The sequence below is a fragment of the Pelodiscus sinensis genome, chromosome 1 (assembly GCF_052426305.1).
Source record: "Pelodiscus sinensis isolate ZL-2025 chromosome 1, ASM5242630v1, whole genome shotgun sequence".
Classification (NCBI taxonomy): Eukaryota; Metazoa; Chordata; order Testudines; family Trionychidae; genus Pelodiscus; species Pelodiscus sinensis.
Window position 1 is genome coordinate 132067844 of NC_143052.1, and position 25873 is coordinate 132093716.

The following is a 25873-nucleotide window of genomic DNA, read 5'->3' on the forward strand; positions in this document are numbered from 1 at the left end:
AAGAACAGGTACCAGAGTTGTTACTGAATTTGTGAAGACACTTAACAGTTTGTTTTATTTAATATTTTACAACAGAAAGGTCATTTCCAGTGTTTCCTGTAAGCTGTGTGCTTGTGTGCCCATTCAGGAGAAATTCATATGGCACCCAGTTGATTAGCAGAGTTCCCACAGTGGGTTTTCTGTTTCTATTTGTGGTGCACATTCACACATGCATTGGTCCACATAACATTATTCCACACATGGATGGAAAAATCTGCACATGGATGGAAAAGGTTAGAGGGAACATTGGTCGTTACTAGAAAACAATTAAATATATGAGTTAATTGTCTAATATGTATCATATATCCCTAATATGTATCATATATCTCTAGTAGAAAATTGTAAAGTTATTAACTGAATATTGCATGCAATTAATCAATGTAAACTATCCTGTATGATCCACTGTATATTGTTTTTAGTAAAAAAAAAAAGTACATTTCACCTTTGTTTTAGTGCTTTTCATTAATGAATGCCTTGACCAAATTAAAATTATTAGATAATTAGGTGATCATTTGTAGAGTATATTTGCATATCAAATCTTGTATAATCCAGCACAAAAGTGACATATGGACAAAATAATTGTCTATCATTAAGACACTAGCAAATTCACAGTCTATTTTGATCAATTTCATAGTCCTAGGATTTTAAAAATTATAAATTTCATGATTTTAGCTATTGAAATCTGGAATTTCATAGTGTTATATTTGGAAGGGTCCTAACCCAAAAAAGAATTCAGGGAAGGGTGGGGATCATTGCAAGATTATTATAGAGGACTTATGGTATTGCTACCCTTAGTTCTACACTGGCAGTGGCACTGACTTCAAAGCTGAAAAGCGGTGGCCAGTGGCCAGGAGCCCACTTCTAATGGCAGAGATGCTGCCAGGTTAGGCATTGAGGTAAGAATGACATTGTATGGTATTCCCACTCTTACTTCTAGGCTGCTGCCTGTAGAGTTGAGTTCTCAAACAGCAGCTTCCAGTCTTTGGCCACCCTATTCTGAAGGAAGTAGCACAGAAGCAATTATGATTTGGTATGGTATGGTATTGCCATCCTTACTTCTGAGCTGTTACCTTTATAGTTGTGTGCCTCACCTACAGTTACTTCTCAGCGCTGAATGAAGTGTAGACGTAAAAGTAAAAATATTCTGACCCTCCCCCCCAAATCTTGTGGCCCCCTTGCAATTCTCTTTTGAGTCAGGACCCCCAATTTGAGAAATGCTGTTCTTCCCCATGAAATATGTGTAGTATAGGGTGAAAGCACTCAAACCACCAGATTTCAGAGTTGACCAAATTTCATGGTTTGTGATGCATTTTTCATGGCCGTGAATTTAACAGGGCCCTACTTATCATGTAAGACTCTGGGAAAACCTGTAACACTGTATCTCAAGATAATTTGTGTAATGGTTGATAGTGGTATATCTGTGGCTAGTTTTCAACTCTTCTTGAATCTTAGTGCTATGAGACTTAATGTTTGGGTCTGGGAGGTTAGTAAAACTCTCATAAACAGCTGTGCCTTTATCCAGCAATTAGACTACTTCTTTGCCTTCATACTTAAGTTAATTCTTGGAACATAAGAATGGACTTACTGGTTCAAACCAAAAGTCCCATTTAGCCTAGTATCTAACAGTGGCCAATGCCAGATGCCTTAGAGGGATTGAACAGAACAGGTAATCATCAAATGATCCCTCTTCTGTCATCCATTTCCAGCCTTGACAAAGAGGCTAGGGACACCATTCCTACCCATTCTGCCTAATGGCCATTGATGGATCTAACCTGCATGAATTTGTCTAGTTTTTTTTTTTTAAATCCGTTTAATTTCTGGCATTCACAACATCCTTTGGCAAGGATTTCCATAGGTTGTCTGCATGCTGCATGAAGAAAAACTTTCTTTGTTTTAAACCTGCTGCCTGTTAATTTCATTTAGTGACCCCCTACTTCTTATGTTATGGGAACAAGTAAATAACTTTTCGTTATTCATTTTTTCCACACCAGTCATGATTTTATAGACCTCTATCGTATCCCTCCTTAGTCTCTTTTAATCTCTCTTCATATGGGGCCTATTCCAAACCCCTAATCATTTTTGTTGCCCTTGTTTTGAACCATGTCCAATGCCAAAATATCTTCTTCTTTTTTTTTTAAATGAGGTGACCACATTTGTACTCAGTATTCAAGATGTGGGCATACCATGGATTTATATATAGATTTATAAAATATTCTCTGTTTCATTCCATATCCCTTTTTTAATGATTCCTAACATTGTTTGCTTTTTGACTGCTGCTGCACATTGAATGGATGTTTTCAGAGAACTATCCACACTGACTCCCAAGATCTCTCTCTTGAGTGGTTATAGCTAAATTAGTCCCCATCATATGGTATGTATTGTTGGAAAAAATAATCCCAGTGTTGATTACTTTGTATTTATCAATATTCATTTGCCATTTTGTTGCCCAATCACCTAGCTTTATGAGATCCTTTTGAAACTCTTCACAGGCTGCATTGGTCTGAACTGTCTTGACAATTTAGTATCATCTGTGGATTTTGCCACCTCACTGTTTTACCCTTTCTCCACTTCATTCATAAATAAGTTAAATAGGATTAATCCCAGTACAGAACTTTGGGGTCACCACAAGTTACTTCTCCATTCTGAAGTAACTATTTGTTCTTACTCTTTGTTTCCTGTCTTTTAACCAGTTATCAATGCATGAGAGAACCTACCTTCTTAACCCGTTACAGCTTACTTTCAGTAAGAGCCTTTTGTGCGGGACCCCATCAGAGGCTTTCTTGAAATCTAGGTACACTATATCCACTGGATCCCCCTTGTCGACATGATTATTAACCCTCTCAAATAGCTCTAGTAGCTTAAGTTATGATTTCTCTTTTCCGACTCCATGTTGACTTTTTCCCAGTAAATAATGTTCATCGTATGTGTCTGACAACTCTATTATTAACTATAGTTTCAACTAATTTTCCCAGTACTGATGTTAGACTTACTGGTCTGTAATTGCCAGGATCACCTCTAGAGCCCTTTTTAAATATTGTCATCACATTAGCTATCTTTCAGTCATTAGGTACAGAAGCTGATTTAAAGGATAGGTTACAAACCACAGTTAATAGTTCCACTGTTTCACATTTGAGTTCTTTCAAAATTCTTGAGTGAATGCCATCTGGTCCCAGCAACTTGTTAAGTTTACTGTTAAGTTTATCAATTTGTTCCAAAACTTCCTCTAAGAACACCTCAATCTGGGGCAATTCCTCAGATTTGTCTCCTAAAAAGAATTGCTCAGGTTTGGGAATCTCCCTAACATCTTCAGCCCTGAACACCGAAGCAAAGAATTTATTTATTTTCTCCGCTATAACCTTATCATCTTTGATTGCTTCCTTAGCATCTAGATTTATTCAGTGACCCCACTTGTTGTTTAGCAGGCTTCCTGCTTCTGATATGCTTAAAAAATGTTTGCTATTACTTTTTGAGTTTTTGGCTAGCTGTTTTTCAAACTCCTTTTTGGCTGTCATTATATTTTTACACTTAATTTGACAGTTGATGCTTCTTTCTTTTTTCCTCACTAGGATTTAATTTCCACTTTTTAAACAATGCCTCCTTTTTCTCTCACTGCTTCTTTTACTTGGTGGTTAAACCACAGTGGCACTTTTCTAGTTCTCTTATCTTTTTTTAAATTTGGACTATACGTTTAAGTTAGACTGCTATTGTGGTGTCTTTGAAAAGTCTCCATGCAGCTTGCAGGGATTTTACTTTTGATATTATACTTTTAAATTTCTGTTTAACTAACTTCCTCATTTTTGTGTAGTTTCCCTTTCTGAAATTAAATGCCACCATGTTGAGCTCCTGAGGTGTTTTTCCCACTACAAGGATGTTAAATTTTATTACATCATGGTCACTATTTCCAAGCGGTCCAGGTCCCAATCCTGTGCTCCATTTAGGGGTAAATCAAGAATTGCCTTTTCCTTTGTGGGTTCCAGAACCAACTGCTCCAAGAAGCTGTCATTTAAGGTACCAAGAAACTTTATCTCTGCATCCCATGCTGAGGTGACTTGTATCCAGTCAGTATGGGGATAATTGAAATCTCTCAGTATTATTGAGTGGTTTTTTTTTAACATAGCCTCTCTAATGTCTCTTAGCATTTCATAGTCAGGGTGGTGGTGATATATTCCTAGTGCTATTTTTTTATTAGAGAATGTAATTACTATCCAGAGATTCTGTGGAACATTTTGGTTCATTTAATATTTTTACTTAATTTGATTTTACATTTTCTTTCACATATAGTGCTACTACCCCATCAGCACAATCTCTTCTGTCCTTCCAATATATTTTGTTCCCTGGTATGACTATGTCCCATTGATTGTCCTCATTCCACCAAGTTTCTGTGATGCCTATTATATCAATAGGCTCCTTAAGTACAGGGCACTTTAGTTGACCGGTCTTATTATTTAGACTTCTAGCATTTGTATATAAGCACTTCAAAAACCTGTCACTATTTAGGTGTCTGCCATTTCCTGATGTGTTTTATGGTACTCTTTATATTTGACTTTCTCATCTGATCTTAACTATGTTTTGTCATCTTCCATGCTCTTCTCTATTAATAAACTCTCCCCTAAAAGATGCCTTTGTCCTATCCATGTGCTCTTCCACACCTGTCAAGGCTGTTCCCCACTCTGGCACGATGAATGCAGAAGTGGGGGGCCCACAAAAGCAACCTAAAACCTGATCTCTACAGGCTTTGGTACAAAACTTCCCCCAAAATCCTAACAGCTGGACTTTGGGAAATAAAAACAACCCCGCTGCCACCACCCAAGTATTACAAGGAAAACCAGGGAAGAGGTCACTTGGGAAACCTCAGCCCTAAACTAAAACCAGGACACACAAATTATCCAATACCAGGTTAAATAAAAAAGAAAGAAGTTTTATTATCCAAAACAATACTGCCATTGCAAGCATAATGACACAATTGAAAAAGTCACCAATTAATATACTCCATTGGTGACTCTCATGGGCTCAGGACTTAGTTACAAAAGAGAGGAAAAACCATTTCTAACAGCACAGACGTCAGATCCAAATTCCCAAACCAGAAAACAATAAAACCTGACGGATTTATCTTGACTTTACCCTACTTACACATTATGAAGAGTCTTCTTCTTGGAGAGAGACATGTCTTCTGTCAGTATCTAGAGAGAAAACTGTCCCAGAGACAAAGAAGGGAAAAGTTAAAAATTCTTTGTCCCAGTTTGAAATCCCTACCTGCATTACTATTGGCTGAGCAGATACCTGGCTAGGTTCAGGGACATAGTTAACTCCTTAGTCCCCAGGCCGCTGGCCCTCCCTCATGGTTATGACAATACCCATTGGCTTTTCCTGAGTCCTTAGTTTAAAAAGTGTTCTATGACTTTTTGAATGTTAAGTGCCAGCAATCTGGTTCTATTTTGGTTTAGATGATCCTATCCCAACAGTTTCCCCAGTTTCTAATAAATCTAACCCCCTTTTCCCTACACCAACCTCTCATCCATGCATTAAGACCCTGCAGTTCTTCCTGCCTACCTGGCCTTGTGTGTGGAACTGGAAGCATTTGAGAGAATGCTACCATTGAGGTCCTAGATTTCAATCTTTTCCTTAGACTTTTGCCATTTATTCTGCTGAAGTGCTTTATTTAAATACAGAACAAACATGCACATGGAAGTTTCTTCCATATTGCCCTACTAATATGGCTGAACCCTGGCTTGGAGAGACCACTTTTGTGGTTGAAAGGATGGTTTAGTCCCCATTTTACTTTGAGTAGCATCCCTTTGGGTGTTTCACTGTAAGTGTGCTTGCATTGCTGATCAGAGAAATTTGGTGGTAGTGTCTGTTCAGACTGTGCATGCACTGCTCTCCAGTCTCTGCCACCAGTTTAGCTAGAACAGTGTTTCTCAACTTTTTTTGTATAAAGGACCCCCTTTAAAAAAAATTGTAAGTATCTCCACTACCTACAGTTTTCAGACACAATTTTTTTTGTACCATTGCAACACATTTGTTTAAACAACGTAATCGTAGCCAGACGGGCAATGACATTTTTGGGTGTAAAAGGTACAAAAATAATAAAACGCTGTAAAACTTAAAATAAAAGTTCAGTTTTCTCCAAACTTCAGTTGCGTTGACGTACCCCCCAGACTTCTCTCGAGTACCCCTGAGGGTACTTGTACCACTAGTTGAAAAACACTGAGCTAGAATACATGAGCGAACCCCCCTCAGTTCCTTCTCAGCCATTCCTGTATAGACACAGCGGTTTAGATTTTTTTTTTGTAGATTATTCACCTCTTTAAAATTAAAACAAGTTGGAAACTTGTTTTTCTTTTATTTTTTTTGCTTTAAAAAAAGGAAAGGGAGAAAAGGACTTTATTCGTATTCTACCCTATGTAAGAGGACCACCCTGAACAGTGTATGCTTCGCTCCTTGGGCTGCAAGAAGTTTCTCAGTTACAGGGAATCTGTCCCAGTGACCCACTGCATACTCTGTGTGTCTGCTGCCTGGGAAAGAAACACATCAAACAGAAGTGTGGTGTGATCCAGCAAGTGAAGCCCAGATCTAGAAAAGGCAGAACACTGAGGCTCAAATTCCTGTTCATGGAGGCACCTTTTTCAGCTGTCTCCTGGACAGTGGGAAACCTCACCTCAGTCCCTACTTTGAAGGGAAATGAACCCAAGACCCTCAAAAGCTAGTGCTGCAGGATAACACAGCTACTCCTTTGAGACTTCTAAGAAAAAAAGTCATGAGTCCCCAAAGTGAACCCCAGTTGAGCTAAAAATGATCTCCAGTTCAACCATTATGATTTGCCTGGTCATTAACGAGGCCATCTAAATCCAGTACCCAGGACGCTCACACTTACTATCCTAATAGAGCCAGCAGTGTTGCTTAAGGACCCAAAGAGAACAGGCAAGAAAGTCTTCTGTGGTACGGACATTGACTTTGGTACCACCTATGGTAGGAGAGGCACCAACAGACCATACTATCAAGTCCACAGACCTGACACCTCGGCATCCCACTACCACTACGGAAACCTTCCAATACATAATGGATGCTTCAGTGTCTGACACACTGTATTTTCCTCTGTACAATACTGGGAACTTGATAATGAGTTCACTGTGAACTTTTGACACTCCAGTTTCTTGTCATGGACCACCCTTTTTATCCTCAGTGTCAGAAAGTGAGCAAGTCTTTCTCACTCACTATATGGTGCCCTATTTCAATACAGATTGCAGTCATATCATATTCTTCTGACACCTAGTCGCTCTGATTTGGATAGTTGAATTACCAACCACCAGATCCCTTTTCATTTCGCAATGGCCCATCTGCACTCTCTGGCAATCTCAAAGACAATATGTCTCCCATAGTTCTAGTGTGGCCTACCAGCAACCAAGGAGACACACTTCTTCAGCTGCTGCTTCAAAAGCATCTGAGCCCCATGAACAGACAAGGGAAGAGCAGGATGTTGAAGTTGAGGAGGAAATTATCTTTCAGGCCAATTTCTCTTCATCATCACTAGATGAGATGGTTGTGCCTCCCTGCAGTAAATGGCAGATGACTAAAATGTTTCAGAACCTGGTGCAATGGATGGCAGGGGCACTACAGATAGCACTACAAGAAATGACCAAGTCACATCACAAGCTAGTGGGCATTGAGGTGGTGGAATCTCCCTCTCTGGAGATATTTAAGAACAGGTTAGATAGACATCTGTCAGGGATGGTGTAGACGGAGCTTGGTCCTGCCTTGAGGGCGGGGGGCTGGACTCGATGACCTCTTGAGGTCCCTTCCAGTCCTATTATTCTATGATTCTATGATTTTACATTCTTTTGCCTTGTCTGGAATAACCCTTCCTGTTAATGAAGCACATTTGAACCCTGTCGAAATCATATAGCAGACTCCCACATCAGTCCCATCAACATATGAGTGAGCTGACACAAATTAGTATGCGCTGGTGAAAGACATGTAGTTCCTCTTCTCCCTGCTTCCTGGTTGACCATAGTGGATGCAGTCCACTCAAAGAGCTGCCAACACCCATTTACACCCCCTTCCTGTGACCTTGATCTTTTTTTGCAAGAAAGCATACTCCTTTGGGCACTATTCAGTGTTGTATTGCAAACTGGCAAGTCTTAGTGACAAAATATGATTGTCGGAATTACTTAAAACTGAATTCCTTTATTGAGCAGCTTCCAGAGTTTCTTATTGAATAATTGACAGCCAATGCCAATGAAATCCAATTGGTGGCAAAAACATGTCTCCGGTCTGTACTTTATGCAGCTGACAGTGGCATGTCCTATCATGATGACGAGGTTCTTGTTTTCTCCTATCCAGCTTCCCAAAGGAGATTTAAACATATGTAGATGACCTTCCTTTTGAAGGGACAAAGCTGTCTGTAGAAAAGACTGATACTTCACTCTATACCTTAAAATACTCTTTGATTTCTCAGGATCTGTACACCTGGGTATAAAAGAAAGCATAGCCTTCAGACCTCCTTCAAGATGTGTATTATATGTCTCAATCATATACCAAGTCATCGCAAGTGCCTCAGGATTGGGCTAAACCAAGACTACTGCCAATATGGAGTACTCCTTTTTGACCCCTCATTGACCCCAAGAGTAATCTCCAAAGTCCTCTCAACGGAGGTGGCCCACTTATACTCCCAGGCTACATCTAGACTAGCATGATTTTCCGCAAATGCTTTTAATGGAAAAGTTTTTCCGTTAAAAGCAGTTGCGGAAAAGAGCATCTATATTGGCATGGACGCTTTTCCGCAAAAGCACTTTTTGCGGAAAAGCGTCCATGCCAATCTAGATGCGGTTTTGCACAAGAAAGCTCTGATTGCCATTTTCGCCATCAGGGCTTTTTTGCACAAAACAATACCGCATTGTCTACACTGGCCCTCTTGGGCAAAAGCATTTGCGCGAGAGGTCTTTGCCCAAACAGGAGCAGCATAGTATTTGCAGAAGAACACTGACAATCTTACATGAGATCTTCCGTGTTCTTGCACAAATTCAAGCGTCCAGATAGCAACTCTAATAGAGCATTCCCCCTTTACAGTAGTCTTCCCTGACACAGTTATGCTTCGACTACATCCAAAGTTTACTCTCAAGGTGACATCCGCTTGTCACATGAAACTGACTCATGCACCTTTCGACTTTTTATCCCAGATCTCTTCAGGATAATAGGGAAGCTGTTCTCCATACACTTGATGTGAGAACAGGATAAGAAATCTTAGAAAATCTCAGACAGGTGAAAAGGTACATCAATTTCATCCTTAAGACTCTCCAAAAGGTTTTCCAACTGTATCAGTTTCTATTATCACCTTCGCAGTGTAACACTCCCATCTTCAATACACATGCATTCTATGAGATTCCTCTCCTCAGCAGTTTCCTCCTCTAAGGGTACATCTACAGTTGCTTCCTATCTCGAGATAGGGATGCAAATGAATCCGACCAAAATTGCTAATGAAGTGGGGATTTAAATATCCCGTGCTTCATTAGCATAATCTCACCCACATGCTGTTCTGATCGCCAGTTGATTCGAACCAGGAAGTGCGCTCCGGGCCACGTTAGTTCAAATCAGACCTCTTGGTTCGAAGTAACATTACTCCTCATTAACGTTAGTTTGAACCAAGGGATTTGATTTGAACTAACGTGACCCAGAGCGCACTTCCTGGTTCGAATCAGCTGGTGATCAGAATAGCACGCAGGTGAGATTATGCTAATAAAGTGTGGGATATTTAAATCCCCGCTTCATTAGCAATTTTGGTTGACTACATGTGCATCCCTATCTCGAGATAGGGAGCAAGTGTAGACGTACCCTAAGAGGATCCCAGTATCAAAAATATACAGAGCAGCTACCTCGGCATTTGTGCATACCTTCACAAAATACTATGTCATTCTACGGGACTCTACTAAAGATGCCAGTTTCAAGTGTCTCATTACTATCTATAAAGGACTGAACTCCGAAGTCCCAGCCTCTAGTGGGCACTGCTCAGGAATCATCTTTCATGGAACATCTATAGGTATGCTTCTCAGAGAAGAGAAAGTTACTCATTCTGTGTAGAAATACTGTTTGTCCTTGTGGATGCTCCACACAACCTACTCTCCTCCCCTATCTTTCAGAACTGCTTGTCATTGACTCTGAGGTAGAGCGGGAACTGAGGAGGGTTCACCCGTGCATCCTGGCTAGCCTCATGGAAGAGCACAAGGAACAGCAGAGGCACAGGCTGAACAGACACTGCTACCAAAGTTTTCCGGTTAGCAATTCAGGGATGCACAAATATTTGCAGCGGAACACCCATAGGGACACACATCTTAAAGAATCATTGTTGCTGTGCGATGTGGGTAACTTCTTGTTATTCAGCCTCTGTAATCTACTTGAAGAAGAGCAGTTGTGATGGGTTTTTTTCTGATTTGGACAGCTAAGAATTCAAAATCCTCCTCACTTCAAACTCATTTTTTAACAACTAACACATAGCTATAATAATATTTTTGGGGCATTATCATCCTAGATTCTGATATGCAATAGTGACTTAGAAGTGAAAATGTCTGTTCTTATTCTATCACATAAGCCTGTCAATCATTCAAAATGAAGGGATTTTAATGATTCACCATTTCTGTCATTCATTTTTGCTTTGTTTCAAAGATTGAAAAAGAAATAATGCAAGAGGTAATTTTAAAGGCAGTCAAAGATGAAAGAAGAAACATGGAGAAAATTCATGCTGAAGAAAGAGAAATATGGCTGGCAGAATGTGCCAAAGACACAGAAAAGATTGCAAAGGCTTTTCAGGAAGTTATACAAGAAGAAAGAAAAAACAGTCAAGTAAGTACATTTTACCTTTTCATAGATCGTAGTTGTGTTTTAATTGTTCCAAAACAATGTTTAAACTCCTATATATAACTACATAATGTTTAATTAGGTCCTTTAAAAATGTAAACGGTTCATTTTTATCAAAACATGTAAAGGATTCTAGGCTCTTTAACAGCATATGAATCATCATAAATACTTCATGTCCTGAAAGACAGACATATCTTTTATTTATACTTAGAATACAACAAATTTGTCGTTCTTTTACAGTTGGTTAGAATTCCAATGTCTCATTTTTTGTACACTAACTATTCTGAGATAGAAAAAAGCATTGGCGATTGGATAAATGAGAAAATAGTGTATAATCTGACACATCTAGAGCAATTCACAAGACATATTAATCCTCCAATGAGAGTTGAGTGTGCACTACTTAGACTCTATTTCAGCTTGTGTTTCTCAACCATGCTTTAAAGGAGGTAATAGAAACTGCAAATTAAATATGTGGCAATAATGTTTATACATTTTTCCAAAAAACATGTTTTGTCATCTATTATAACCCTCTTTTTTTCAGTAAGCAGCTAAAAAGTCCCCTGGATTATTGGCATCCTAGTTTGATATTGGTCCAAAATGTCCAAAGAATAGCTTTGAGCCAAATTAATTTAATTCAGGTGTTAAATCGTAAAAAAAGTAAATTTTGTAAACCCTACATAAGCAAAGACATTAGCATTTGAATTATAATAGACATACTTTACAAGTCACAACAAGTCTACAGAACATCCTGTTAAGAGGCTGCATTTTCCATACATACTCTCTTTCAGTTTACCTAGATATTGTATTCTTCTTAATTTCTTGCCATGAACTCGTGCTATGCTATTAATCAGCTACTGTGTAATACCATGTTCCCCACCTGAATTGTCTATATGTCACTGGTAAATGAATAGTGATAGAAATGTAGCCGTGTTAGTCTGGTCTAGCTGAAACAAAATACAGGACTATGTAGCACTTTAAAGACTAACAAGATGGTTTATTAGGTGATGAGCTTTCATGGGCCAGACCCACTTCCTATTTGATCTGAGGAAGTGGGTCTGGCCCACGAAAGCTCATCACCTAATAAACCATCTTGTTAGTCTTTAAAGTGCTACATAGTCCTGTTTTTTAGTAAATGAAGTGATTCTTGTATTATATTAACATAAGTTTTATGTGTTTGTATAAACACATCTAATGAATAAAATATAATACAATTCTGAAAGTCAAACAAAAACATTTTTCCTGCTAAATTAATCTTACAAATTGACATCTCATAATCAGTAGTTGTTAGATGTAATTTTGGTTTATCATATTGGTAAACTGAAATTCAAGGGGTACCTCTGGCACATCTTGCCTACTGGGACAGGCAATTACTCTCTTAACGTTATGCAGACGTGTTTCCAAAATAGAATCATATTTTACATTAAAGTATAATAGTTGAATAACTTGAATCTCTTTGCAGATTAAGGCTAAATTTGGTTTTCTTGCAGTGGCTGTTTACAAAGAATAACTTCACTTCAGTCGTTTTCAAGATAGTAAAAAGTAAACCATGTTAACAAGCTGAGCACCAAGATAACAAAATGTAAAAATACGGTAAAATACAAAAAAGGCAACTAGAATAAGATTTAATTGTTTACCCCAGGGGCAAGGAACCTTTTTTTTAGTTCAGGAAACACTGACGTACAGAAAAGTCCATCAGGGGCCATACACAAGTGAGAAGCAAAAAACAAACAACACCCCCCCCCTCCACTGATATGGCCTCTGACTGCCCACATTTCCCTTACACATTAGATCTTGAGGCTGGAGGGGGGCGGTCTAGTAGATTTTGTGTGTTCCAGCTCCACAGTGGGACAACAGGGGGACTGAAGCACCAGTGTGGGCTCCCCAATGCTGGGGAGGGGCCCTGAGCCTCAGGGGTTAGTTCCAGGAGAGCCAGCCCCCAGGCTCAAGGTTCCCCACCCCCAGTTTACACTTTATTATAAAGTATAAGGGCACCCTTAAAACTTTTCAGTGCAGAGAGAACTTTTATGTTGAAAGTTACTTCACACACCTGAGTCCTCACTGATTCAGGGTCATTACCTCCAGGCTTAATTTTATTATTATGCTTTGTATCATGGAAAACTTAATAAAATAAACAAAATACCTCATCTCCATTCAGTAACAAGCTGCTGCTAAGGGTATAGTATTCAAGCATTCTTCTTCAAGGAGTGTCTCTGTTGGTGCTCCACTGCAGGTGTCTTGGCACTCCTGTGCTTATAATCATAACTTTTTAGCAGAAGCATCCCCCTGGGTGCTGGCATGCACGCATGGCAGCGCAGCAAATGTGCCAATGCACACGTACTGTCCACCATCCCTCAGTTCCTTCTCAACCACTCCCGGCTTGATCAGAACCCAGCAGCACTCTGTGCTTACTGCTTAGGTAGTGTTATTGTTAGTGACTTAAATAGTTATTTGATAGTACAGTAAAACTCCATTGGTCCGGCACTCCTGATGGTCCAGCACCATTGGTCCAGCATGTGATGGTACGGCGCTCCTGATGGTCCGGCACCATCAGGAACCTGGAAGTGCTCCAGGCCGCCGGACCACTGGAGCTGCTCTGCCCCCGGCTTCCCCGATTCAGCCGCTGCTGAAACTGACCAGCAGCTGAATCGGGGAAGCCGGGGGCAGAGCAGCTGGAGTGCTGCCGGTAGGTCCCATAGCGCTGCCCCTCGGCACTGCGAGACCAACCCGGCAGCACCCCAGCTGTCCCCGATTCAGCCGCTGCTGAAACTGACCAGCGGCAGACTTCGGGAAGCCCGGGGCAGAGGAGCTTTGCCTCAGGTTTCCCTGAGTCCGCCGCTGGTCACTTTCAGCAGCGGCTGATTTGGGGATGCTGGGGTGCTGCCGGGTTGGTCCAGTAGCGCTGAGGAGTGATGCTACCGGACCAGCCCAGCAGCACCCCAGCCTCCCCAAGTCAGCCGCTGCTGAAACTGACCAGCGGCTGACTTCGGGAAGCCCGGGGCAAAGGAGCTCTGCCTCGGGCTTCCCAGAGTCAGCCGCTGGTCAGTTTCAGCGGCGGCTGACTTGGGGATGCTGGGGTGCTGCCAGGTTGGTCTGGTAGCGCCCCCCTTGGCGCTGCCCCAGGTGTCCCCAAGAGCAACTGAGGTGCTGCCAGGTTGATCTCACAGCACCAAGGGGCGGCGCTACTGGAGCAACCCGGCAGCACCCCAGCTGCTCTGCCGCAGCGGCTGAATCGGGGACGCCTGGGGCAGAGCCGGACTATCAGAAGGGAGGGCTATGAGGAGTCTGGGGTGGCATCCCCTCCCACTACCCTAGACCCCTCATAGCCCCCTCTCTTCCGATAGTCCGACATATCTGGTAATCCGGTACCCCCTGGGTCCTAAAGGTGCCGGATTATCAGAAGTTTATTGTATTTGATTTTTTTCTCTTATTACCCTGTTCCCCGTCTCTCCCTCCCCCTGTTTAATTGTTAGTTTAAAAATACATATTTTTCTCTTTTTAATAGGTATTAAGAATAGTGTAGTCCTGCCAGGCTCCCCTGGATTTAAACAGTGCCTGACATGAAGAATATCTATTCCTATCTCTGATGTGTATACCCCATGTATTTGTTGTTTGGGGCAAGGTCATTCTCTGAAGAGCTTTCATCATTGTAAGAAGCTCTCTTTGAGGGCTTTGAAAGCGAGAGCGCTCCAGTTAAAACTCCTCATGATGGAGAAGGTAGAGGGGCCAGCCTCAGAACCGGTATCCCAGGCGTCTCCAACCTGTACCTCACTGACTGAGGCTTCTGACCCAATGGTAATCTGCACTGAGGGAGTGTCCTGCCAAGAGAACAGCTAAGAGCAAGCATACCTCATCTTCTGCAGACAGGCGACCCAAGAGGTTATCCCCTTAGCAGAAGCCTTCTTTAACATCCAAGGTACAGGCTTTGCGGGGTATGCAGGCACTGGGGATGTGTCCAGTATGGACAAATCCCAAGGGACAGTGTCCTCAAAAGATACACGCCCTGCATTCTTGGTAATGAAGCTGAAGAAGACTGCCCCTGTGCTGTTAGTACCAACAACATTGTTACTGACGCAGTCAGTACCTAAAACACCACCACAGGCTGTGGCTAAGAGCCGATTAAAACTGCCAGTACAGATGCCAGCAAAGTCGGTACTGGAATCACGTACTGGAATTTCCCCAGTACCAACCACATTGAAGGTACGGGGTAATATGGCACTGCAACTAATCCAGCCCTCTGCCCCAATGGCACTGGTCTTTCTTCCTCCAAAGCTGCTTACCACTCATCAAGAGCTGGTGGATGTGTTTGTAATGGTCACACGGTTATTCGGTGCTGATACCACACCTATATTAAAGGGCCCAAACAGACTAGGTAAACCATCAAGCTCGGCCCCTCCTCTGTTGATAGTGAGGATGAGGAAGAAATCTCCTTTTCCCCACAACACTCATCCCCAAAGCCATTCTTACAGTTGTAGCAACAAGAGCTAACCCCAAAAGTGGAAATCATTCCCATGGTTCTCTCCCATCCCACTCCCAGAACCTTGGTGGGGGTGGGATCCCTGAAAGCTCAGGTACCAGCACCTCAATTGACAGTAATAGTGAGACCTCAGGAAGTAGTTTCTAAACCACCTGCATCCACCAGATCCAACATTGCACAGGAGGAGATAGAATACTGGAGGACACACAGGAGGACACTTTGTCTCCTTCACATATTTCATCGTCTTCTCCCGACAAGTCAATAATGCTCCCTCTGCCAATGGCCAGTGATGACTTCAAGTCTTTTCAAGATCTATTCAAGAGAGTGGCCAATTCCCTCCACATTTTCCTGATTGAGGTTCCTGAGGTTCAACACAAATTGGCCAACATTTTTACAGGCTTTGCTGTCATCTATGATAAACTTGAGAGTCAATGAGGCTATGGACCCTGCAAAGATTTTGTAGCAAACTCTAGCCTCAATTTCCCCAACCTCAAAAAGGGCTGAAGTATTATGTACCTACCAAAGGGACTGAAGTTTTGTTTATCTACCCGGCACCATACTCCCTCATGGTGGATGCAGCCCATACCAAGGACAAGCAGACCTAATATAAATCCACTCCCAGTGACAAAGAATGGAAGAGACTGGACATTTTGGGTAGGAAATCATACTCCTCAGCATCCATCCAGATCAGGATAGTGAATTATTCAGCATTTCTAGCAAAATAAACATACTATTATTTTGAGAAAATGAAAACCTTTGTTGCACAACTGCCTGAAGACTATAAATCTTCATTCAAGTCCAACATAAATTAAGGAGTCCTCATAGCAAAAACAGCATTGCAGGCATATCTGGACACAACTGGCACTGTCTCAAGATCTTTGGTCGCATCAGTTGTCATGTGTCAGGTCTCCTGGCTGCACCTTTCTGGATTCCCTAAGGAAGTGCAGAACCCTGTTGAGGACCTACCGTTCAAGGGAGAGAAGCTTTTTTCTGCCACCACAGATGCTACACTGCATTCGCTCAAGGTCATACATGATAAATTAAGAATGTTGGGCATGTATGTGTCTCAGCCAAAAAAAAAATTGAACCACATCTGTGTATCCTGTGGCAGGGCATTATTGTCATACTCTTACCAGACAAGTTACAATCTCAGATGTCAACAAAGGCAGTAGAAGCATGGGCAGCCTCAGGAGCAACCACCCATGTCCCAGTTCTCCAATGGCAGGCAGACATTTTGAACATCTGGTCGAGGGTTTGACATTGTTTCCACTGGCCAATCAGTACAGGTTCAGCCTTCAGCCTTTTTACCATGCATAGTCCAGGATCACAACAGACAGATGGGCCTTAGAAGTCATAGAAAAGGCCTTACAATTCCCTTCCTTACTTTTCCTTCTATCCCTTCACTAGCCCTCTTCAGGGACCCCTTTCATGAATATCTGCTCCAACAGTAATAAACTACTTCACGTAGGGCAATAAAGTTCATACCAGAATATCAGAGAGGAAAGGGCTTTTACTCCAGATACTTTCTCACTCCACCAAAGTCAGGGGGTTGGAGACCCATCCTGGACTTACGCAGTCTGAAGAAGTACTTAACAAGGCAATGATTCACCATGGTAACCCTAGCTAAGAGAATTACAGCTCTGGAAAAACGGAAACTGGATGTCTTCCCTCAACCTACAGGATGCTTATTTCTACATAGCAATTTGGCCTTCACACAGGTATGCAACACTGCCAATACAAAGTACTTCCCTTTGGACTTTCTATAGCTCTGAGAGTTTTCTCAAAGGTTTTTGTGGTCATCACAGCTTACCTGCAGAAAAAAAGTGTGTCATCATAGTCCCTTACCTGGATGACTGCCTCCTCAGAGCGCTCTCACATAACGACTCTCGACACTTGCTGTCAGTCACAAAGCATTTATTCCAACTCTTGGGTCTATAAATAAATGAAACCAAATTGACATTATCTGCTATGCAGAAGATTCAATTCATAGGAGCGTACCTTGATTCCATAAGGACCACTGCCTCCCTTCCTACAAACTGTTTCAACAAAATAGTGGCCTTACTACAAATGTTATAATCCAACCCCGGAGCAACAACACATAAGTGCTTCTCTGTTAAACGAGAAACCTTGGCTGAAAGGAATCACAGTGGTCAGGCCCGTCCCCATACCCGCATCTATCATCGATTGTTAATAGCACACTCCGAAGATAAGAAGACAGACCCAGAATGGTAAACTAAAGGGATTTTATTAACAAGAATAGGAAGAGGAACAAGGTATGATGGGTAAGTATTAACTATACAACTAATATACATACAGCTCTATAAGGACCCCACTGTTACAAAGGAATATAGGAAACAGAATACACTGAACAGAACTATACTGAACTGACACACAAAAAAGGACAGGCTAGATAGAAAGCCACCAACACCGTACCATGTCTTGCAGCTTTTTCCCTTAATCTTGTGACATAGCTTCGGATCAGGAAGGATCAGAACCAGCAACCAGGAACAGCAGCAGCTAGAATGGTGGTGCTGTCTAACCACCTCAGGCAATGACAGGCCTTTATTTATCCTACCCTCCCCTGTGTCATCGTGACTGTAAGTGTGTGGATGATAAGGAGCAGTGCATAGCCACCCACTCCTTGCTTGCAAGTGAGCCTATTTCTACCCAGCTACCCTAGGCGTGAGACCAGTGTACCCACTCTAGGACTGGTTTACCAGCCCAACATCCACCCATTATCCAAATCCCTCTTGATTCTAGTACCGGTAAAAAAAATCTCTGCAGTGGTGAACAAACCTGTAAAATCTTTATTTTGGAGTACCTTTCCACCCATCAGAACCATGATGAAAGATTCATCTCTCACAGGATGAGGCACTCATCTACGATATCACGCGGCCCAGAGTCTGTGGTCCAGCAGCGACAAGAACTTGCACATAAACGTACTAGAACTTCATGCAGTGAGATATGCCTGCAAGAAATTACTTCCATACATCATCAACAATCATGTGAGACTGTACAGAGACAATGTTGCAGCAATGTTTTATATAAATCGTCAGGGCAGGGCCTGATCTCAAGTCCTGTGCACAAAATCGATCGCCGTTTGGAACTGGTGCGTAAGATACGGCATAAACATTACTGTTGTGCACCTTCCGGGCACCCTAAATACAACTGCCTATGCTCTCCACAGAGCCTTCCCAACTGAGCACAAGTGGCAATTAAACCCACACATTTTGTGGCAATTAAACCTGCACAACTGGGAGCGTGCAGCATACGCAGTCACAAGGAAATTGCTTTGAAATCTCTAATTGAAGGCTCAGTGGCGGTGCACCAACCTTATGTGGAGCACCCACAAAGGACACACATCTTGAAGACCATCAGTTACAGTCCAGGTGAGTAACCTCCTCTTACTCAATACGTGCAGTAACTGCTGTTCTTTGAGATGGATGTCCCTGTGGGTGTTCCATGACCCTCCCTCCTCCCCCTGCTTCAGAGTTGTAACGTCTTTTCATGGTACAGAAGGAATTGAGGATTAGTTGATGGCAAGCACATGTTGGCATGTTTGCTGTGGTGTGAGTGGTGCCACGTGTGTGGTGGCACTTGGTCGGGGGAGGGGGTGGATACTGCTGCTAAAATGTTCCAATTATAAGTGCAGGAGCACCAAGATACCGACAGTGGAGCGCCTACCAGGACACCTGTCTCGAAGAACACCAGTCACTGCACAAGATGAGTAACCTCTCTTTTCTGCCTCTTTGCATTCCTGGTGAATCTGGATCAGATTCAAAGATTAGTCCTTCTCTTCAAAGCCCACCATGGGATTCATCCAATTTACCTTAGATACTTCCTCAATGGGTGTGATGTTGATTTCCCTGAATAGCTACCTTTCTTTGGGACAATGGAACTGTCAGCCTCAAAAGTGAGACTAGTAAATGCAGACAAACTTTCTCTGTGCCTGCCTTCTTTCGCTTAGCTATCTGAAATTAACAGGAAGGGAAGGAAATAGGCTGTTGAGAAACACAGTTATATTTGAACACACGTTTTCATAAATTTGGAAGGTGTTCAAGTATTATGGGTGGTGAGTGTCAGGTGAAATATCTAGATGAGTACAGACAGAGATATTTATTGTGATTTACTTTAATGTGAAGAAATGGTCAAAACTGCAAGCTACAGGTAAGAGAAATGAAGCATTAAGAAAGAAGCATGTCAGTTAAAAAAGTGAAGCATTTCTATCCTAGCATTGCAATTTTAAAGAACAGAAGAAAAAGCTGAAAATAATCCACTATAATATCACCTGTATTTAGGATAACTAGCAATGAAACAACATGGCATGTATCTATGGTATAGCAGCACTGCTCCATGATTGAAAAAGCCAATAGAAGCTGAAGCCATATGAAAAACTCTCAAACTTCCTGTGTGATAAAAATCCATCAGAATTCAAGAATAGCTAAATAAATTTTAATTGTGGCAGACCACAGCCTGTGACTTGCAAAAATCTTATAGAAGGCAGCTGTATTGGGAGGTGGGTTTTAATGCCGCCTTGTTTCCCAATTAGACTCACCTGAACACAGCCCAGCAATCGGGCAGACAATGGAAGCCTAATTAGGCATCAGCCTGCAACAGGGGTTAATTAAACACCTGTTGCTAGTTAAGGCCTCCGGGTCCCTATAAATGGTTTCCTCGCATGCAGCAGGGGAGAGCTTTGAGAGGCACAGACGAGAGCTGGAGAGCAGGGAAGTGCCGAACCCCAAGGTAACAGGCGGAAGATAACAGAAGGAAGCGATGGGTGAAGTGGCCCAGGGGAGAGGTAGCAGTATTAGGGTAGGGCAAAAAGCCCTGCCAGCTGCCCCTCCTGTAGGGCTTCTGGGCCGGAGTCCAGGGGAGTGGGTGAGCCTGGACTCCCTCCCCCCTTCTCTTGGAGGATTACCCCGCCGGGGAGACGGAAACAGATCAAAGGCCAGGAAAGGGGGATTTGTCTTCTCCAACTCCTCTCCTACTCAGGACTTGCTTGTGATGAGAATGACTCGGTAAACGGGGACCCTTGCTTCTGGGGAAGTCCCAAGACTGCAAAGTCTCTGAGGCACACAAGAAACCGTCAAGAAGCGCAGAACTCCAGGGGAGCTAAAAAAGGACTTTGTCACATAATCTGTAACAAAGTTAATTAAAGCAAGGCAAGAAAAACAGTACCCCCAGAAAAATCCACAATGAGCCATAAAGACTGAGGAGATGGTGCAGTTGGGAGAAAACACAGGATTAACACTGAAACAGGAATTTAGTTTTATCTTAAAACTGCCCAGGACCAAAACAAAACAAAACAAAAACCCACAAAGAAGAAGAAGAACTTCAGTCAATATCATGCAAGTTAAAACCTAAGAAGACAGATATGTGAAGATACAAGTGTGAAAAACTTAAAAACATAAATAGGTTAGCTAGAATATCTGGCAAAGGAAAAGAACCTTTTCATAACAGATATTTCTGAAACATGTTTGAATGCTCCAAAAATCAAAGGGATTCTATATTACTAAAGTAGAAAAACATACTGTATTAGATTTTATAAGAAGGGGAGTAGCTCTACTCAGTATCTGCAGAATTCCAAAAAAATCTAATGAGGTAAAATTTGAGTGGTGAGGATCACGTGTATGGGTATAAGCTTCAAGTCTAAAGAGTAAACTGTGTGATATGGTTGCACTACTGACTTCAGGATAAAATATACCAGAGTCCTGTCTGTGTCTTTGTTTTGAAGAGGGAAGTGAATCACAAAAGTTCAAAGAATTAATAGAAAACTTTAAATAAAATAAAGTTAGTTACTGTATTTATTCAAACTGTTAATTTTCACTTGAAGAGTTTTTGTGTACAGCCTCTCTCCGACTTACGAACCGGTTATGAACCAAGCAATTGGTCATAACTCGTTCATAAGTTGGACCCCATAGAGTTACACGCGACCGTGCTGTTCGTAAGTGCGGATTGCGTTAATTCGGGGTCCGCCATCTACGACAGTTTCGGTCGTAACCATGAGCGGTCGTTAAGTCGACCGTTCGCAACTCGGGGACTGGCTGTAGTTCAAAAGCTTGTACCTTCCAGAGCAGAAAAAGGTTCAATAAAAGATATTACCTCACTCACCTACCTTCTTTCTCTCTCATGTGCTAAGACCAGCTCAACAACCCACCTACTTTCTCTCTCTCTCTCGTATGCTAAGACTATGCAGTTTTCTCATGGAAATAATTAAGCACTTGGATCCCAGTTCTGCTTAACTACAGATAGCTAAGTGTAAAACTGGCCAGGAAGAGTTACAAAAGTATCTCACAAAATTGGGTGAATTGGCAACAGAATGGCAGATGAAATTCAATGCTGATAAGTGAAAAATAATGTATATTGGAAAACATAATTCCAACTGTACATACAAAATGATGGGAGGTCTAAATTCGCTGTTAGCACTTGTGAAAGACATTTTGGAGTCATTGTGAATACTTCTCTGAAAGACATCTGCTCACTGTGACTTGGAAGTCAAAAAGCTAGCAATGTTAGAAACCATTAGAAAAAGAATAGATAATACAACAGAAAATATCACTATATAAATCCATGGTATGCCCACAGTTTGTTCTGCATGCAGTTCTGGTGGCCACATTTCAAAAAAGATATATTAGAATTGGTAATAAGAAGTGCAGAAAAAGGCAACAAAAATGATTAATGGTATGGAACAGCTCCATGTGAGGACTGAATAAAAAGAATGGGACTTATTCAGTATAGAAAAGAGATTAGTAAGAAGGGATGTCATAGAGTTCTGTAAAACTATGAATGGCGGGAGGGAAGTGAATAGTGAAATCTTATTTACCCATTCACATAATACAAAAACCAGAGGTTCAACCACTGAAATTAATAGTGAGCAAGTTTAAAACAAACTACAGTTCAAAAATCAAACAAAGCACTTCTTCACACAACCCAGAATCAGCCTCTGGAATTCATTGTCAAAGTATGTTGTGCTGGGCAAAAGTATAAATGAGTTAAAAAGAAATTGGTAAACTCGTGGAGGATGGGTCCATCAGTGGCTATTAGGACAGTCAGATTATCTTGCCCTAAGTGTCCATAATTTTCTGACTTCCAAAAGCTGGGATTGAACAACAGGGGGTAGATCATTCAGTAATTGAGCTGTTCAGTTTATTCCCTCTGAAGCGTCTGGAAACCAGTCATGTTGAGAGACTGGATGCTTATATATATGAACCATTGATCTGAGCGAGTATGGTTATTCTTATGCTGAATCATCTAGTATGAATTCTCACATTGGTTTCTAAGCAGGTTACCTAAAAGAAAACAAAATGTATATTTATAGAATAGTAATGACAGAAGGGAACACGTGACTTTCAGGGACTTCATAAGTCATCAAGCCTAGTCCCGTTGTGAAAGAGAATGCCATCTTGTGAATAAAATGATCTTTTTGTAGATGCATAAAGTAAGTTTTCTGTGCAGGTTTTTTTCAGGCAAAGTGAACACTCTCCTTGAAAAAAACACATTTATTTGACACAATTCACTTGTATTAAATTGTTGCTTTCCATGTTTCGGACTTGGAAAGAAGTGTACACTCTATAACTGAAAACAGAGCTTGCTTCTCAGTTTATATGGTTTCTTTTATTTATTTACTCTTATCAGCTAATTGCTTTGACCACAGTCTCAGAAGCTGGTTTAGGTGACCAGCATCATTTGGTATGCAAGTTTGGTGTGCAAATGAAGTACAGTAAATGAAGGTAGGAGTCCTCCACAGTTAAATTATTAGAATTTAACCTGGTGTCAGCATGATTATGGGCCTGTTTTTAGTGGGAACTGGAAGGAATCATTAAAACATCAACACTCTGTCTTCATGAACATAGTGACTGTTTCCTTGGTTTGAGGCCTTCCCTTTGGCAACTTAGATTTTTATATTTAACTGGTGAATGCTGTACCTTGAGGCCTCAGAAATCTGGCAGAGATAAATGAGTTGTATTACATCACCAAAGGAATGTCAAGCTTTTTCTGTAGCAGTATCTCAAGAGGATGTAAGGTATTAGTAAGTCCAAGAGACTGTTTGTTTCCTTTTTGTAGAGTATCCTGATATTTTCAGCTTTCAGACATGTGTTATCCAGGTGGACAGTCAGATTTATAAAAGAGACCTGTTAGGGTCTCTGTATCCTTTTTCAGTTTGGGGATATAATATGGGGAGAAGACGCTCTGCTTCCTAAAATAAGTAGAGGCTTGATTACAGAGATTCTGCAGTGGTTTGCATAGTGGTCTCATGGTCTTTGTGCCACACATTGAAAAGTCATTATGGGTGAGGAAGTCATATGCTCAATAGGCTAGATGTATACTGGCATAATTCCAATATTTTTGTTCTATTTTTGGTACACTGTATGCATTTTACAGTAGCACTTCCATGCAAATAGAGTTTAATATATCTCTAATAGTTGTCAATACAGAGAAGAATTCCTAAAGGAATAGGAAAACTCTCCTCCTGCAATTTTTTTCAAAATTACATTTTTAAATTCCAAAGAAATGGTAATATGTGTTGCCAAGAGCCAATGGTAGTTAAAATGGATTGAAACAAGAGAGGGGACACATAATTCCATGGTGCAATGAAGCTGTAGTGAGGGTGTTTATTCCAAAAACCAGAGAGAAAATAATATTCCTTGTGTCTACCAGAGGGTCTACCTGTTCTCCTATCCTTGAACATTTGGAAAGCCAGAAAAAATATGGGGATATAGTATGAGTCTATTAAAAATATTTTGGATTAAGTATAGAGGGTGTGACTGTCTTTTATGAGCATAGTTATATCACTAGAGTACAGGTTGGACCTCTCTAATCTGGCACCCTCAGGACATGAGCAGTGCCGAAACAGAATTTTCCGTTCCATGAGAGGTCAATATTGTCTAGCAGCCTTACCAACACTTCCACTGCTTATTGGCTTCTTAGAAGACATACAGAGGTAAATTAGAGTTAAAAAACAGCACAGAATATTGAGAGCCAGGACTGGTGGCTGCAAAAAAAACTTTATGGGACTATGGTAAACTTGGCCGCAGCCATGATAAATGGATATCCAACTAACTAGAATCAGGCTGGACCCATGGATACTTCCAGACCAAAGAGTACTAGACTGTAGAGGTTCAACCTGTAGTGTCATGAATTTACAAATTTGCCAACCTAATTATATAAGCAAGGTGAACATAAAAACTTCAGATATTAAGACTTGAACGGCATAAGAAAAACAGATGAAACAACTGAGCAAAAAGTATTAAATGAACCAATATAAAATCTGCTTCTTCTTGAACATGAGCAAACGAACCAAAATGTAAAGATCATAGCACTGGGAATTCAGGAAAATTGAGGCTGCAGTACTTCACTCAGCCAAGCCAGAAGTGAGATATACAAAGAAAATATATTTTGGAAGTTATGTTTAACTAAAAAAAAATGGAAAAAATGTGAACTTCCCTGTACTCTTTCTGCAGTAACTCCCTGAGCAATCAAGACAATTGAATATGTTCAGATTAATGAGGGTTCATGTAGTGTAGCTCCTTGCAGAACTATGATTTATAATTTATTATTTTGGAAAGTCTCATGTAATTTTATTGGCAAACCCAGTAAATGTCTTTATAGTTGAAACAACTTGATTAATTAGAAATTCTTAAGATGATACTCCCTGTGCTTGAAAGTATTTCATCAGTTTATGAATACCAGTGTGATCCTGTTGCTCAGAAGGTAAAACTAAATGACTGGGACATACAGTACTTAGTCCTGAAAAAATGAGTAGCTACCTCCCTGCTGCTAAATGTTGTTTTTTTTAAAATGAGTATTTATAGTTGTGCTTGAAGGAGTGCTTCTTTTAATGGACTTGGCAAGCCTTAAACAACTTTGTATTGAATCTCTGGATGGACCTCTAACTCCCCTCTGGCCCCAAAATCTCCATCCATAGAGGAGAATGAAGGCTATATAGTAAAATGCATAAGGAACTGAACATGGACTAACGGCACTTTTTACTTTTTGTTGTTTAAGTCTGTTGTAAATGTCTTGACTGAATAGTAATATTAGCCTTGTTCTGTTTTTCCTCATTGCCATATATGTGATATGGTTGAAAACCCATTTAATCCAAAGTTTGTCCAAAAATTATAATGGATTCCCTAATCACATTTTCAGTCTTGTTTATTACAAACACATAGGTCTTTTATGATCCCTAAATTAGCTAAATTTCACCCATCTCTTTCTATTTTCTCTGTTCCTTGGGATCAGTAAATGTCTCTAAGAGTTTAAGGAAGCTAACATGATGGAGAGAAAATGCATGGGTGTCACTCTTTTTTCTTTTTTATTGCCACATTGAACTATTCTGCCAGATTGTTCTTCATCGAAAATTGCTTCATCCTCCATTCTTGGGAGTTCATTCATTGGCACCATAATTGCAAAATCATTAAGAAATCAGCAACAGCAATGTCGTACCCGCTCTTATAGATCTTAGCATTTGGTGTGAATTTCACACTGAAACCATGGAAGTCTGCACTCTCT

At 41.0% G+C, this 25873-nt stretch overlaps 1 protein-coding gene across 11 annotated transcripts in view; it reads left to right on the top strand.

Moving 5' to 3' along the window:
• CCDC91 (coiled-coil domain containing 91) overlaps positions 1–25873 on the top strand; it is a 518367-nt gene that overhangs the window by 218806 nt on the left and 273688 nt on the right. For all 11 annotated transcript variants that reach the window (XM_089771336.1, XM_089771314.1, XM_075901346.2 and 8 more), the window contains one exon: positions 10696–10872. In XM_089771336.1, the coding sequence (XP_089627462.1) occupies positions 10696–10872 (177 nt within the window). The remainder of the gene's footprint in view (positions 1–10695; positions 10873–25873) is intronic.